At 47.0% G+C, this 13,075-nt stretch overlaps 1 protein-coding gene across 3 annotated transcripts in view; it reads right to left on the bottom strand.

The window, feature by feature from the left end:
- TMOD1 (tropomodulin 1) overlaps positions 1–13,075 on the bottom strand; it is a 75,289-nt gene that overhangs the window by 45,058 nt on the left and 17,156 nt on the right. For all 3 annotated transcript variants that reach the window (XM_083183667.1, XM_083183660.1, XM_083183676.1), the window contains exons 3-4: positions 12,159–12,315; positions 2,443–2,562 (exon numbers count right to left, since the gene is read on the bottom strand). In XM_083183667.1, the coding sequence (XP_083039793.1) occupies positions 2,443–2,562; positions 12,159–12,315 (277 nt within the window). The remainder of the gene's footprint in view (positions 1–2,442; positions 2,563–12,158; positions 12,316–13,075) is intronic.

Consider the following 13,075-nt stretch of genomic DNA (forward strand, 5'->3'; position numbering starts at 1 on the left):
GATATAAATAGGTTATTAATAATATTTATAATAACCATTTTTATTATAAGTATTATTACTCAACGAAAATGATTACAATATATGGCATGTTGAAGAGGGTAGCTATTTAAAATGAATATAACAACATCAATTGAGAACAAGGTTTAAGGGTGCTCTAAAGTGTTACATTTTGCCCTTGTCATTCCTAACAGCTTAGGAGAGCCTGTAAAGTGTTTCTCTATTATCTCTTCTAAGAAGACTGGAATTTTCATGTACAGAGACAGTGTGACAATTGCAATATAGCTATATACAGGATATATATAGAGCACAGCAATGCAATAAGAGAAATCAGCAAGGCCAATATTATTCTAACTTAGCAACAAAAACCAGAGACAGCGCTGTGATCTTATTTTTGGAAAAGTACATAACACAGAACATAAACATGGTGCACTGGAAGCATTGTCTTACACTCCCTTTCAGGCTTCTAAGAAATAGATGATGCCAAGATGTAGACTGAAAAAATAGATACAATGAAAATATGAAGATAAATTAATTTGCACGATTAGTCTAAAACTGGTTACATAAAAACACACACACTATTAATACTGTGCGACGTGAAAAGCTCATGTCGGCCTTTTGACCTTGCCATTGTTGACCTAATAGAAAAAAGTTTGAGTCACACTGAGCGATGCCACACAATAAATCGGGTTTTCCTTACATCCCCTGTTTATATAGAAGATTCCAAACTTCACATAGTTAATCTGAAAATTAAAAAATGAGAGCCATAGTGCAGATGGTAAAGACACCTTAAATGTTTAAAGCAAAGTGATCCACTCACATATTTTGTGGTATATTTGATAGCATGAAATGGACACTGAGGTCCTGCAAGGATCACTCTCGTTACACAGATGATTTTCCTTCAGTTCTCCTATAACTCAAAAGACATGCAATAGTGCAACACTGTATACTTAGAAGACAACATTTTATTACAGGTGTACACTCACATAAAAACGGTAAAAAACAGCATATGAGAATGCTTCTTAGAATACCACCTCACAGGATTCCCTGGAGAACCTGGAATAATTCTTGCTGTTTTACCATCTATCAGCCTTTTGGAGGAGCCGGCACCCCATACCAAGCTGTCAGCAAGTATTACCCTGGGCTATCACCTATCTCCAGTTTCGTGTCTCCACACCCACTGTGTGGTGTCATATGCTGTTTTTTACCGTTTTTATGTGAGTGTACACCTGTAATAAAATGTTGTCTTCTAAGTATACAGTGTTGCACTATTGCATGTCTTTTGAGTTATAGGAGAACGGAAGCAAAATCATCTGTGTAACGAGAGTGATCCTTGCAGGACCTCAGTGTCCATTTCATGCTATCAAATATACCACAAAATATGTGAGTGGATCACTTTGCTTTAAACATTTAAGGCGGCTTTACCATCTGCACTATGGCTCTCATTTTTTAATTTTCAGATTAACTATGTGAAGTTTGGAATCTTCTATATAAAACAGAGGATACTTCATGTAAGGAAACCCCAATCTGTTGTGTGGCATCGCTCAGTGTGACTTTTTTCTATTTGCATTCTCAAGCTTTGGTGAAAGGTTTATTTTGTGTCATTGTAGCTGAATACCACAGGTGGCGCTACAGGAGAGTTTTTAAAAAAATCTTTACTAATGCTTGTGTAGACCTTCCAACCCAGTCAACCTATTTCAGGTGTCGACTTAAGGCCTGCCGACCTTCAATGGTGGACCCAATGCATGTCAACCTTAATAGGGTCTGCCTAATGATCGTATACCTTTGCCTCAGCTACCTGGATGCCAGCTTGACGTCCTGGTAAATGTTAACCATTACCCACTGACAGATTGATATGGGGAGCACATTTACATGGAGTGCTGGCTTTGCTATTAATGATAATGGTGGGTATTGCTTTGTTGCAAATAGATTACAATTGGTTTTATATCCTGCTTTAAAAGTATATGCTGATAGAAAGGGACAGAGCAGTTTTGGTCTTTTAAATTGTAATTTTTTTAACATATTAAATTGGTGGGTTTTTTTTTTTATATATTATCCGCAATTGGTATATGGCCAATATAAAATGTATATATAATTCCCAGCGCTGTGCTACTTAACTGCTAACTTGTTCAGAGTTCTTTCTGAGGTCTTGAATAGGATGACCTTAACATAACCACATTGAACTAATATATATATATATATATATATATATATATATACACATACATACATATATATATACATATATATATACACACACACATTGGTTTGGTTGGTTTGTTTTATTTTTAGGGATCAGAACCAAAACTTATAATGCAATCAATATAAAACAATAAACATAATAGATATACACAGTAGATGAAATAACTATTATTAGATATATGAATGTTCCTTTCTTCTATAGTATCTGTTCATCAGGCACTACACTGATAAAGTCCCACTCACCTGCAATATCACATAACTCAGCGTCAGAGGCGTTGGCCAAAGCTTCCTCCAGTTCTGGTTCCAAAGTGACATTTTCTAAAACAGGATCCACTGGCTTCAGTTTGGGAATCCATGGCTTTCCTTACAATAACATCATAAACATCAAAAGTCATTTTAAAATTACAGTTTGGTAAAAAAAACTTTTTTCATATATTTTATTTTATTTTTAGAGTGCAATTCCAGACGGAATCTGTACATCTGTCAGAATGAACTTAGGTCTACAGTCATTAGGTCGACCCCATTAGGTCGACTGGCTGGAAGGTCGACCTGATTTAAGGTCGACATGGGCCAAGGTCGACATGACTTAAGGTCGAATTTGCATAAAGGTCGACATGAGGAAGGTCGACTGGTCATAAGGTCGACATGGGTTTTTCACGTTTTTTTTATCCGAATGTCGACACAGTCGACATGGACACAGTTGGCAATGAGAATCGGACCCTCGCATCGCTCACGATGCATCGGGCACGGTGGCTCGCTTCGCTCGCCACAGCTTTAATAACCTCCTCCACGCCCTAGTGGATGGTAGGGCATGAAATACCGCCTGTCGGCACGTCGGCTCAAAAAACAGTGAAAAACCCCATGTCGACCTTATGACCAGTCGACCTTCCTCATGTCGACCTTTATGCAAATTCGACCTTAAGTCATGTCGACCTTGGCCCATGTCGACCTTAAGTCAGGTAGACCTTCCTGCCAGTCGACCTAGTGGGGTCGACCTAATGACTGTAGACCTAAGTTCATTCTAATAGATGACCGCTTCCCTTCCAGACAAAGTATGTTTATTAATAACTAACATCCAACAAATAGTACAACTGAGCAGAAAGGTGATGACTGGCACCTCTACAGTTCAGAGGGTTACATATCCCCATCAGCTCTAGGGACCAGGGGCGGATTGGCCGACCAGGAAACCGGGACATTTCCCGGTGGGCCGGACCATAAAACATTAGAATTGGGCTGGCTAAGCCACTCTCCCTCCCTGGCTGGGCCACGGACAGCATGACCGCAGTCTTAGCGGTTAGCGGCCGCGGCTCCAGCATTTTGCCCTAGTCCAAAATGGCGGCGGTCGGGCTGCTGCAGAAGGCCAGCCGCGCAAAGCTCCTCCCATGGTGCTTTGTGGAGCTCCTGAGTGTCGGCTCACGGCTCTGCCCGGTCTGCAGTGTTACTGCCCGCAGCGTCTGTCACACATTACATCCACGGCCGCCACCCCCCCTGCATTACATACAACGCCGCCCCCCCCCCCCCTTACATTACATACACCACAAACCCCCGCATTACATCCGCGGTCTGCACCCTTATTGCTGAAATTGCATGTCAATTGCCCAAATTGCATGTAAATCACCCTAGTGTAAGGGTGTCTTAAAGGCCCCCATACACTAGGACGATTTACATGCAATTTGGCCAATTTACATGTGATTTCAGTGATAAATTGCATGTACAGTGCCTAGATTGCATGTACAGTACATGACAAGAGGTGCAATGTACTGTGCGTCCCCTTGCGCATTGCATAACAGCTCCTAGGTCACACCTGCCACCAGAGAAATCGGTCGCCGGTCATCAGATGCCTCGCAGCTGGTCATGTAAGATGCCGGTGCTGCAAATTCTCCAGCCATCGCTGCCTCCTCTCCTTCATACCTGCTCAGTGGCCCCACCTCCCACCCAAGGGTGTGGTACAGGGGTCCGACAGTTGAGATCCCGACAGTCATTAGCCTAACAATCCAGACTCAGACAGCATGGTGAGCACAACTAAGCCCCTTGCGGGCATGGTGGCTGGCTACGCTCGCCACCTATTCTCTTCTCCCTCTATGGGGGTCGTGGACCCCCACGAGGGAAAATAGCAGGTGGCTGACGGAAACCCGGCTGTCGGTGTTTTGAAAGTCGGGATCCCGACATCGGGTAAATGCCTGTCGGGATCCCGACCAGGGCCGGCCTTAGGCATAGGCAAACTAGGCAATTACCTAGGGCATCAGCAACTTATGCTGATTAAAATGATATGCAGCATGCCTATATTCTGTGTGTGAGTGAGGCTGTATCTGCATATGTATCTGCATATGAAATAGTATATTCATGGAAATCACTGTAACATAGCATTCTGTATGCAGGTACAGCCACAGTCACACACAAAAATAAGCATGCCACATATCATTTTAATCATCTGAAGCTCCTTGTGTGTGCTGGTCATAACAATGCAAATAAGACGAATTTTCAGCAAAAAAGGCACCCAACTTTAGCAGAACTGGCCAGGAGCTGCATGGCCTATTGAGACAAGATGTATGAGGAAACATCTGTATCCAAGCAAAGGCAGAGGGGCATTACTGTGTGGTATTATCAGGGGTGCCGAGAGAAAGGGGTAGGGGGTACAAATTACCCAGGCCAAAGTCTGATGGGAGGGCCCAGTGGGGGCCCCGGGCCCTCTCCCCTTAAGTGACAGCAGCAGCTGCAGCTCTTTTCCTCTGCCCAGCACACACTGCTTTGTGCTGGGTTGCAGTGTGGCCATGGAGGTGGTTAAAATGATGACTGCTATGATAAGGGTTGATGGTGCTGGGAAAGGGGAGCAGGGTCAGAGGCGGAACTAGTGGCGGTGCTAGGGGGCACCAGCCAAAATCTTGCCTAGGGCGTCATTTAGGCTAGGGCCAGCTCTGATCCCGACTGTCGGTGGCAGCAGCCTCGGACATGAGAAAATCCTCACAAGGCTGCTGCTTCCACTGTCCACCAATGCTTTATTATTTTTATTACAATTACAACAGCCTACCACCCACAGCCCATGGGTGGCGGGGACAGCATTTTGCCCTAGTCCAAAATGGCGGCGGTCGAGCTGCTGCAGAAGGCCAGCCGCGCAAAGCTCCTCCCATGGTGCTTTGTGGAGCTCCTGAGTGTCGGCTCACGGCTCCGCCCGGTCTGCAGTGTTACTGCCCGCAGCGTCTGTCACACATTACATCCACGGCCGCCACCCCCCCTGCATTACATACAACGCCGCCCCCCCCCCTTACATTACATACACCACAAACCCCCGCATTACATCCGCGGTCTGCACCCTTATTGCTGAAATTGAATGTCAATTGCCCAAATTGCATGTAAATCACCCTAGTGTAAGGGTGTCTTAAAGGCCCCCATACACTAGGACGATTTACATGCAATTTGGCCAATTTACATGTGATTTCAGTGATAAATTGCATGTACAGTGCCTAGATTGCATGTACAGTACATGACAAGAGGTGCAATGTACTGTGCGTCCCCTTGCGCATTGCATAACAGCTTCTAGGTCACACCTGCCACCAGAGAAATCGGTCGCTGGTCATCAGATGCCTCGCAGCTGGTCGTGTAAGATGCCGGTGCTGCAAATTCTCCTGCCATCGCTGCCTCCTCTCCTTCATACCTGCTCAGTGGCCCCACCTCCCACCCAAGGGTGTGGTACAGGGGTCCGACAGTTGAGATCCCGACAGTCATTAGCCTGACAATCCAGACTCAGACAGCATGGTGAGCACAACTAAGCCCCTTGCGGGCATGGTGGCTGGCTACGCTCGCCACCTATTCTCTTCTCCCTCTATGGGGGTCGTGGACCCCCACGAGGGAAAATAGCAGGTGGCTGACGGAAACCCGGCTGTCGGTGTTTTGAAAGTCGGGATCCCGACATCGGGTAAATGCCTGTCGGGATCCCGACCAGGGCCGGCCTTAGGCATAGGCAAACTAGGCAATTACCTAGGGCATCAGCAACTTATGCTGATTAAAATGATATGCAGCATGCCTATATTCTGTGTATGAGTGAGGCTGTATCTGCATATGTATCTGCATATGAAATAGTATATTCATGGAAATCACTGTAACATAGCATTCTGTATGCAGGTACAGCCACAGTCGCACACAAAAATAAGCATGCCACATATCATTTTAATCATCTGAAGCTCCTTGTGTGTGCTGGTCATAACAATGCAAATAAGACGAATTTTCAGCAAAAAAGGCACCCAACTTTAGCAGAACTGGCCAGGAGCTGCATGGCCTATTGAGACAAGATGTATGAGGAAACATCTGTATCCAAGCAAAGGCAGAGGGGCATTACTGTGTGGTATTATCAGGGGTGCCGAGAGAAAGGGGTAGGGGGTACAAATTACCCAGGCCAAAGTCTGATGGGAGGGCCCAGTGGGGGCCCCGGGCCCTCTCCCCTTAAGTGACAGCAGCAGCTGCAGCTCTTTTCCTCTGCCCAGCACACACTGCTTTGTGCTGGGTTGCAGTGTGGCCATGGAGGTGGTTAAAATGATGACTGCTATGATAAGGGTTGATGGTGCTGGGAAAGGGGAGCAGGGTCAGAGGCGGAACTAGTGGCGGTGCTAGGGGGCACCAGCCAAAATCTTGCCTAGGGCGTCATTTAGGCTAGGGCCAGCTCTGATCCCGACTGTCGGTGGCAGCAGCCTCGGACATGAGAAAATCCTCACAAGGCTGCTGCTTCCACTGTCCACCAATGCTTTATTATTTTTATTACAATTACAACAGCCTACCACCCACAGCCCATGGGTGGCGGGGACAGCATTTTGCCCTAGTCCAAAATGGCGGCGGTCGAGCTGCTGCAGAAGGCCAGCCGCGCAAAGCTCCTCCCATGGTGCTTTGTGGAGCTCCTGAGTGTCGGCTCACGGCTCCGCCCGGTCTGCAGTGTTACTGCCCGCAGCGTCTGTCACACATTACATCCACGGCCGCCACCCCCCCTGCATTACATACAACGCCGCCCCCCCCCCTTACATTACATACACCACAAACCCCCGCATTACATCCGCGGTCTGCACCCTTATTGCTGAAATTGAATGTCAATTGCCCAAATTGCATGTAAATCACCCTAGTGTAAGGGTGTCTTAAAGGCCCCCATACACTAGGACGATTTACATGCAATTTGGCCAATTTACATGTGATTTCAGTGATAAATTGCATGTACAGTGCCTAGATTGCATGTACAGTACATGACAAGAGGTGCAATGTACTGTGCGTCCCCTTGCGCATTGCATAACAGCTTCTAGGTCACACCTGCCACCAGAGAAATCGGTCGCTGGTCATCAGATGCCTCGCAGCTGGTCGTGTAAGATGCCGGTGCTGCAAATTCTCCTGCCATCGCTGCCTCCTCTCCTTCATACCTGCTCAGTGGCCCCACCTCCCACCCAAGGGTGTGGTACAGGGGTCCGACAGTTGAGATCCCGACAGTCATTAGCCTGACAATCCAGACTCAGACAGCATGGTGAGCACAACTAAGCCCCTTGCGGGCATGGTGGCTGGCTACGCTCGCCACCTATTCTCTTCTCCCTCTATGGGGGTCGTGGACCCCCACGAGGGAAAATAGCAGGTGGCTGACGGAAACCCGGCTGTCGGTGTTTTGAAAGTCGGGATCCCGACATCGGGTAAATGCCTGTCGGGATCCCGACCAGGGCCGGCCTTAGGCATAGGCAAACTAGGCAATTACCTAGGGCATCAGCAACTTATGCTGATTAAAATGATATGCAGCATGCCTATATTCTGTGTATGAGTGAGGCTGTATCTGCATATGTATCTGCATATGAAATAGTATATTCATGGAAATCACTGTAACATAGCATTCTGTATGCAGGTACAGCCACAGTCGCACACAAAAATAAGCATGCCACATATCATTTTAATCATCTGAAGCTCCTTGTGTGTGCTGGTCATAACAATGCAAATAAGACGAATTTTCAGCAAAAAAGGCACCCAACTTTAGCAGAACTGGCCAGGAGCTGCATGGCCTATTGAGACAAGATGTATGAGGAAACATCTGTATCCAAGCAGAGGCAGAGGGGCATTACTGTGTGGTATTATCAGGGGTGCCGAGAGAAAGGGGTAGGGGGTACAAATTACCCAGGCCAAAGTCTGATGGGAGGGCCCAGTGGGGGCCCCGGGCCCTCTCCCCTTAAGTGACAGCAGCAGCTGCAGCTCTTTTCCTCTGCCCAGCACACACTGCTTTGTGCTGGGTTGCAGTGTGGCCATGGAGGTGGTTAAAATGATGACTGCTATGATGAGGGTTGATGGTGCTGGGAAAGGGGAGCAGGGTCAGAGGCGGAACTAGTGGCGGTGCTAGGGGGCACCAGCCAAAATCTTGCCTAGGGCGTCATTTAGGCTAGGGCCAGCTCTGATCCCGACTGTCGGTGGCAGCAGCCTCGGACATGAGAAAATCCTCACAAGGCTGCTGCTTCCACTGTCCACCAATGCTTTATTATTTTTATTACAATTACAACAGCCTACCACCCACAGCCCATGGGTGGCGGGGACAGCCACAGGCTTCACCTGGAGGGGGGGACCCCTTTATTGGGGGGACACACACACACACTCATCTTCACCTAGGGACCTGGCCCAGGCTGACCAGACAGGGTGCTCATATTTTGGATGGGGGACCTTATGTAAAAAGTGTCCCCCCAGCTGTGGCATGACACCGCTGGCTGTTAGAGCACGGCGCTGGTTTCTGAAATACAGGGGAACCCTTCTCCTTTTGTCCCATATTTGGGGAACCAAGAGCAGGCCAAGAGCCTGGTGCTGGTTATAGAAATACAGGGAGACCCCAGCCCCCCTGTAGGTCTGTAACCAGGACCAGCTCAATAAGTCCCGGGATGGTTGTACTTAGGAGTGGGGACCCACACAATGTTTTTTTTTTTAATGAATTATTAATTTTTCTATTTTATTACACAGAGAAGCCTGCATGAATCTGACTGATCCATGCAGGCTTCAGCCAAATACTCTTGGAAAATGAGGAGTATTTTAAGTCATATTTTTTGCTGAATTACCAGCCGAATTCAGCATTTTGGCAGAGATTTATTAAAAAGGACGATTACAGCTGATCCTGTGTGCGAATGGATACAACCGGGATCGGACAAAAATACAAATAGAGAATACAGCACATTTACTAAGCTGCTGTATTCTCCAGGTTACTAGAGGGTTATTTTGGTTCTCTCTTTCTGACAAATTCCTTCTTAGATGGACAAAACCATGTGCACTGCAGGGGGGGCAGATGTAACATGTGCAGAGAGAATTAGATTTGGGTGAGTTATTTTGTTTCTGTGCAGGGAAAATACTGACTGCTTTATTTTTACACTGCAATATAGATCTCACTTTGAAGTAAAACCCCACCCAAATCTAATTCTCTCTGCACATGTTACATCTGCCCCACCCGCAGTGCACATGGTTTTGCCCATCTAAGAAGGATTTTGTCAGAAAGAATGAACCAAAATAAGGCCCTATGTGCACTGCAGGTGGGGAAGATGTTACTTGTGCAGAGAGAATTAGATTTGGGTGGGGGTTTTACTTCAAAGTGAGATCTATATTGCAGTGTAAAAATTAAGCAGCCATTTTTTTTACCCTGCACAGAAACAAAATAACTCACCCAAATCTAATTCTCTCTGCACATGTTACATCTGCCCCCCTGCAGTGCACATGGTTTTGTCCATCTAAGAAGGAATTTGTCAGAAAGAGTAAACCAAAATAACCCCCATATTTACAGAGCTGTGATGGCCCTGACATCAATGGCCCTCCCTCCCAACGCCCGGGCAATGCTTGTGTTTTGCTGGCTGTGTTCTCACGGACAGCTGACCGATAATCGGTTGGACTGTGACTTTTTCTAAGGACTGAATTGGCCCTATAGGTAGAGTAGCTACTAGCCTCTCTTTAAATAGCCCTATTTAGGCCATCCCCATAACACCCATCAGATAAATTGTACAGTACAAGTCTATGCAGATAAATTGCATACGATTTGTCACAGGTAGATAAAATCTTATGTGAAATAAGCCCATAAATTCAAAATCTGAAACGCAGGTATCCCGGGAAGCTACCGGGGAGTTCTAGGGAAATCTCATACAATTTTCAAGCATCAGATAAATTGCCATCTTTAAAAGGCAACACCCTCTCTGTTATCAGTTGTATAACAACAAGAAAACTAAATTCGCAAAGAATTTTAAAATGTCATCAGACATACAGTAGAAGTAGCAGGCAAAAAGATAAAGTCTTTGAAATGCGAATAATCCTTTGAAGTGCATTTGCATGCAAGATAAAGGTGGTATATCATATGAGAATTGTGTGATCCTCCTGGATGTGAGATAGCAAGCAGGACTAACATAGTATGAAGAAAAGAATGTTACACTGTGTCTATTTATGTCCTGTCCCTAAGGAAGAATGATAGCCAGACAAGGGAACAAAAGGACAACCCATTTTGATTTAAATAAAAAGCACTCACCAGGGCCAAAAATAACCTCCATTCACCAGGGATGAATATAGCATCCACTCATTGGACTAATCTATCCTCCTACATTTCATTCATTTGTTACTCCTGAAAAGATTAAACAGGTGCAGGAGAGACTTGCCCCGTTTAACAACAGATAAATAAATCTTGTACATAGAATGACCTTGCTTGACCATTAACTGTTTAAAATACACTAATGCCCCTTTCAGACCGCACTTTTAAAACGGTAAATTGCCGTTTTTTTACCGTTTTAAAACGGTAATGTGTGCGGTCTGAAAGGTCCAATCCCACTTAACCGGTTAGAAAATGCCGTTTTTTCTAACCGGTTAAAATGCAGGGTCCTACCCGTTTCTGAACCGGTATTTTAGCGCAAAAATCGGCTCAGAAACGGTATTTAGGACCCAGCCAATGAGCTGGGTCCTAAATTCAGCACAGTGAATACTTAATGAGCGCTCATTAAGTATTCACAGCACTGGAGCCCCCCCCGCGCGTGTCGACACCCCCCACGCGCGTGTCGACGCCCCCGCGCGTGTCGACGGCCCCCCCGCGTGTCGAACCCCCCCCCCCCCCGCGCGCGTGTCGGCGCCCCCCCCGTGTCGACTTACCCCGTGCCGGTATCTCCGTTGTGGTTCCCGGCACTGCAGCTCAGTATGCTCGGAAAGCACTTATGAAAAAAGTGTCTTTCAGAAAATGGCTGCCCCCCATACGGAAGACAGTTTTTTTAAACAGGGTTTCCTATGGGGCAGCCATTTTCTGGAAGACACTTTTTTCATAAGTGCTTTCCGAGCATACTGAGCTGCAGTCCACAACGGAGGTACCGGCACAGGGTAAGTCGACACGGGGGGGGGCGCCGACACGCGGGGTGGGGTGGGGGGGGCGCCGACACGCGCGGGGGTCGTCGACATGCGCGGGGGGCGTCGACATGCGCGGGGGGGCGTCGACATGCTCTCGGTCGACACGCGAGGGGGGGGGGGGAGCTGCACGGAGGGGAGGGCTGAAGGCTGCACTGGCTTTGACCCTGTATTTGGAAAGTTTCCAAAAACGGGTCTGCCAGTGTCAAAAAATCGGCACTTAAACGGTAATATACCGTTTAAGTGCTGCGGTGTGAAAGGGGTTTTATCTGGCAGACCCGTTTTTGGAAACGTTTCCAAATACAGGGTCAAAGCCAGTTATGCGGTCTGAAAGCAGCATTACAGTACCTGCTCTCCAAGAATGTCCATAACCCTAATGAAGCTGGGGCAGGGTGATGTGATTCATGGTTAACCACTTCATCATTGTTCCTTCCCCACTGAATAGTGACACATTTTGCACTTAGGATGGGGCTGTAATATGCAAATGATATCACTATGCAGCACTTGCCCCCTGTACCTCCTCCCCGTGATTTCCCAGAAGGGAATGATCAGAAAAGAAACAATGATTTTATCTTGATCAAAATGCCACCATTGCTCCTGATAGAGACACATACCTCTTTTTTCTCCAGTAAAAGGCACAAGATCGTCCAGGTCTTTCATTTCCTTAGCTTGCTTTTCTAAATGGCCAAGGAGGGATTCTCGCTGGAAAGGCCCTGTGGGCGTTTTATTTGTTTGATTCCTTTGTCTTAAACCAGCAGGTAATAACTGATTCTACAATGAAAGAATAGATTATATTATTTTTTTGTCAGATTTGTAATAATCATAAACAAGCATGCTATGTGGTAGGCAGCAGTAAAATAAGCTTGCCCTAAATGAAAATAATTTTATAAGAAATATACTGTGACTAGATATAAGTGGGTATTCAATCCCTGCCGCTATTTCCAACAGGGGAAATAGCGGAGGGCGTCTATTCATTGGTGTCTTGACCGACAGCATTGAAGAGGCAGCTCAACAGAACGGGCCTGACTTTACAAGCTGTCAGGCCCGTTTTGCCGGGATCAGCCGCGAATTGTCGCGATCACGGCAACATCTCAACAATCCACGGCTGTTTATGCGGACACACCCCCTTTTCACCGACCGGCAGACAGGACATTGAATCCCACCTGGCGATTCGCGGTCGAGCAAAACAAAAACGGCCCAGGGTCACAGCTTTAGGATTGAATACCCCCCTAAGCAGTGTCGGGCTGGGCCGGGGGGCAGGGTGCCATGTGCCCCCCAGGCCACTCGGTTACCTAGACTTTTGGACCACTTTATAAGTCTAGAAGGGCCCTGGTGGTCCAGTGTGTCCTACCACTGTACAGAAGCTGTCAGGCAGCCGGGAGCAAATTGCTGACAAGCGGCAGTGAGAGAGTGATAAGAAGCGGCCGGGAGCGTTGGGATTCTGCTGAGGGGTGAAGCGGGTCGGGTGCAGCCTGGCTGCTTAAGCAGCACAGTCGTTCATCAATTCCCAGGCTCTGTCTGCGGCGGTTCC

The sequence above is a fragment of the Crinia signifera genome, chromosome 1 (genome assembly GCF_055691185.1).
Source record: "Crinia signifera chromosome 1, ASM5569118v1, whole genome shotgun sequence".
Classification (NCBI taxonomy): domain Eukaryota; kingdom Metazoa; phylum Chordata; class Amphibia; order Anura; family Myobatrachidae; genus Crinia; species Crinia signifera.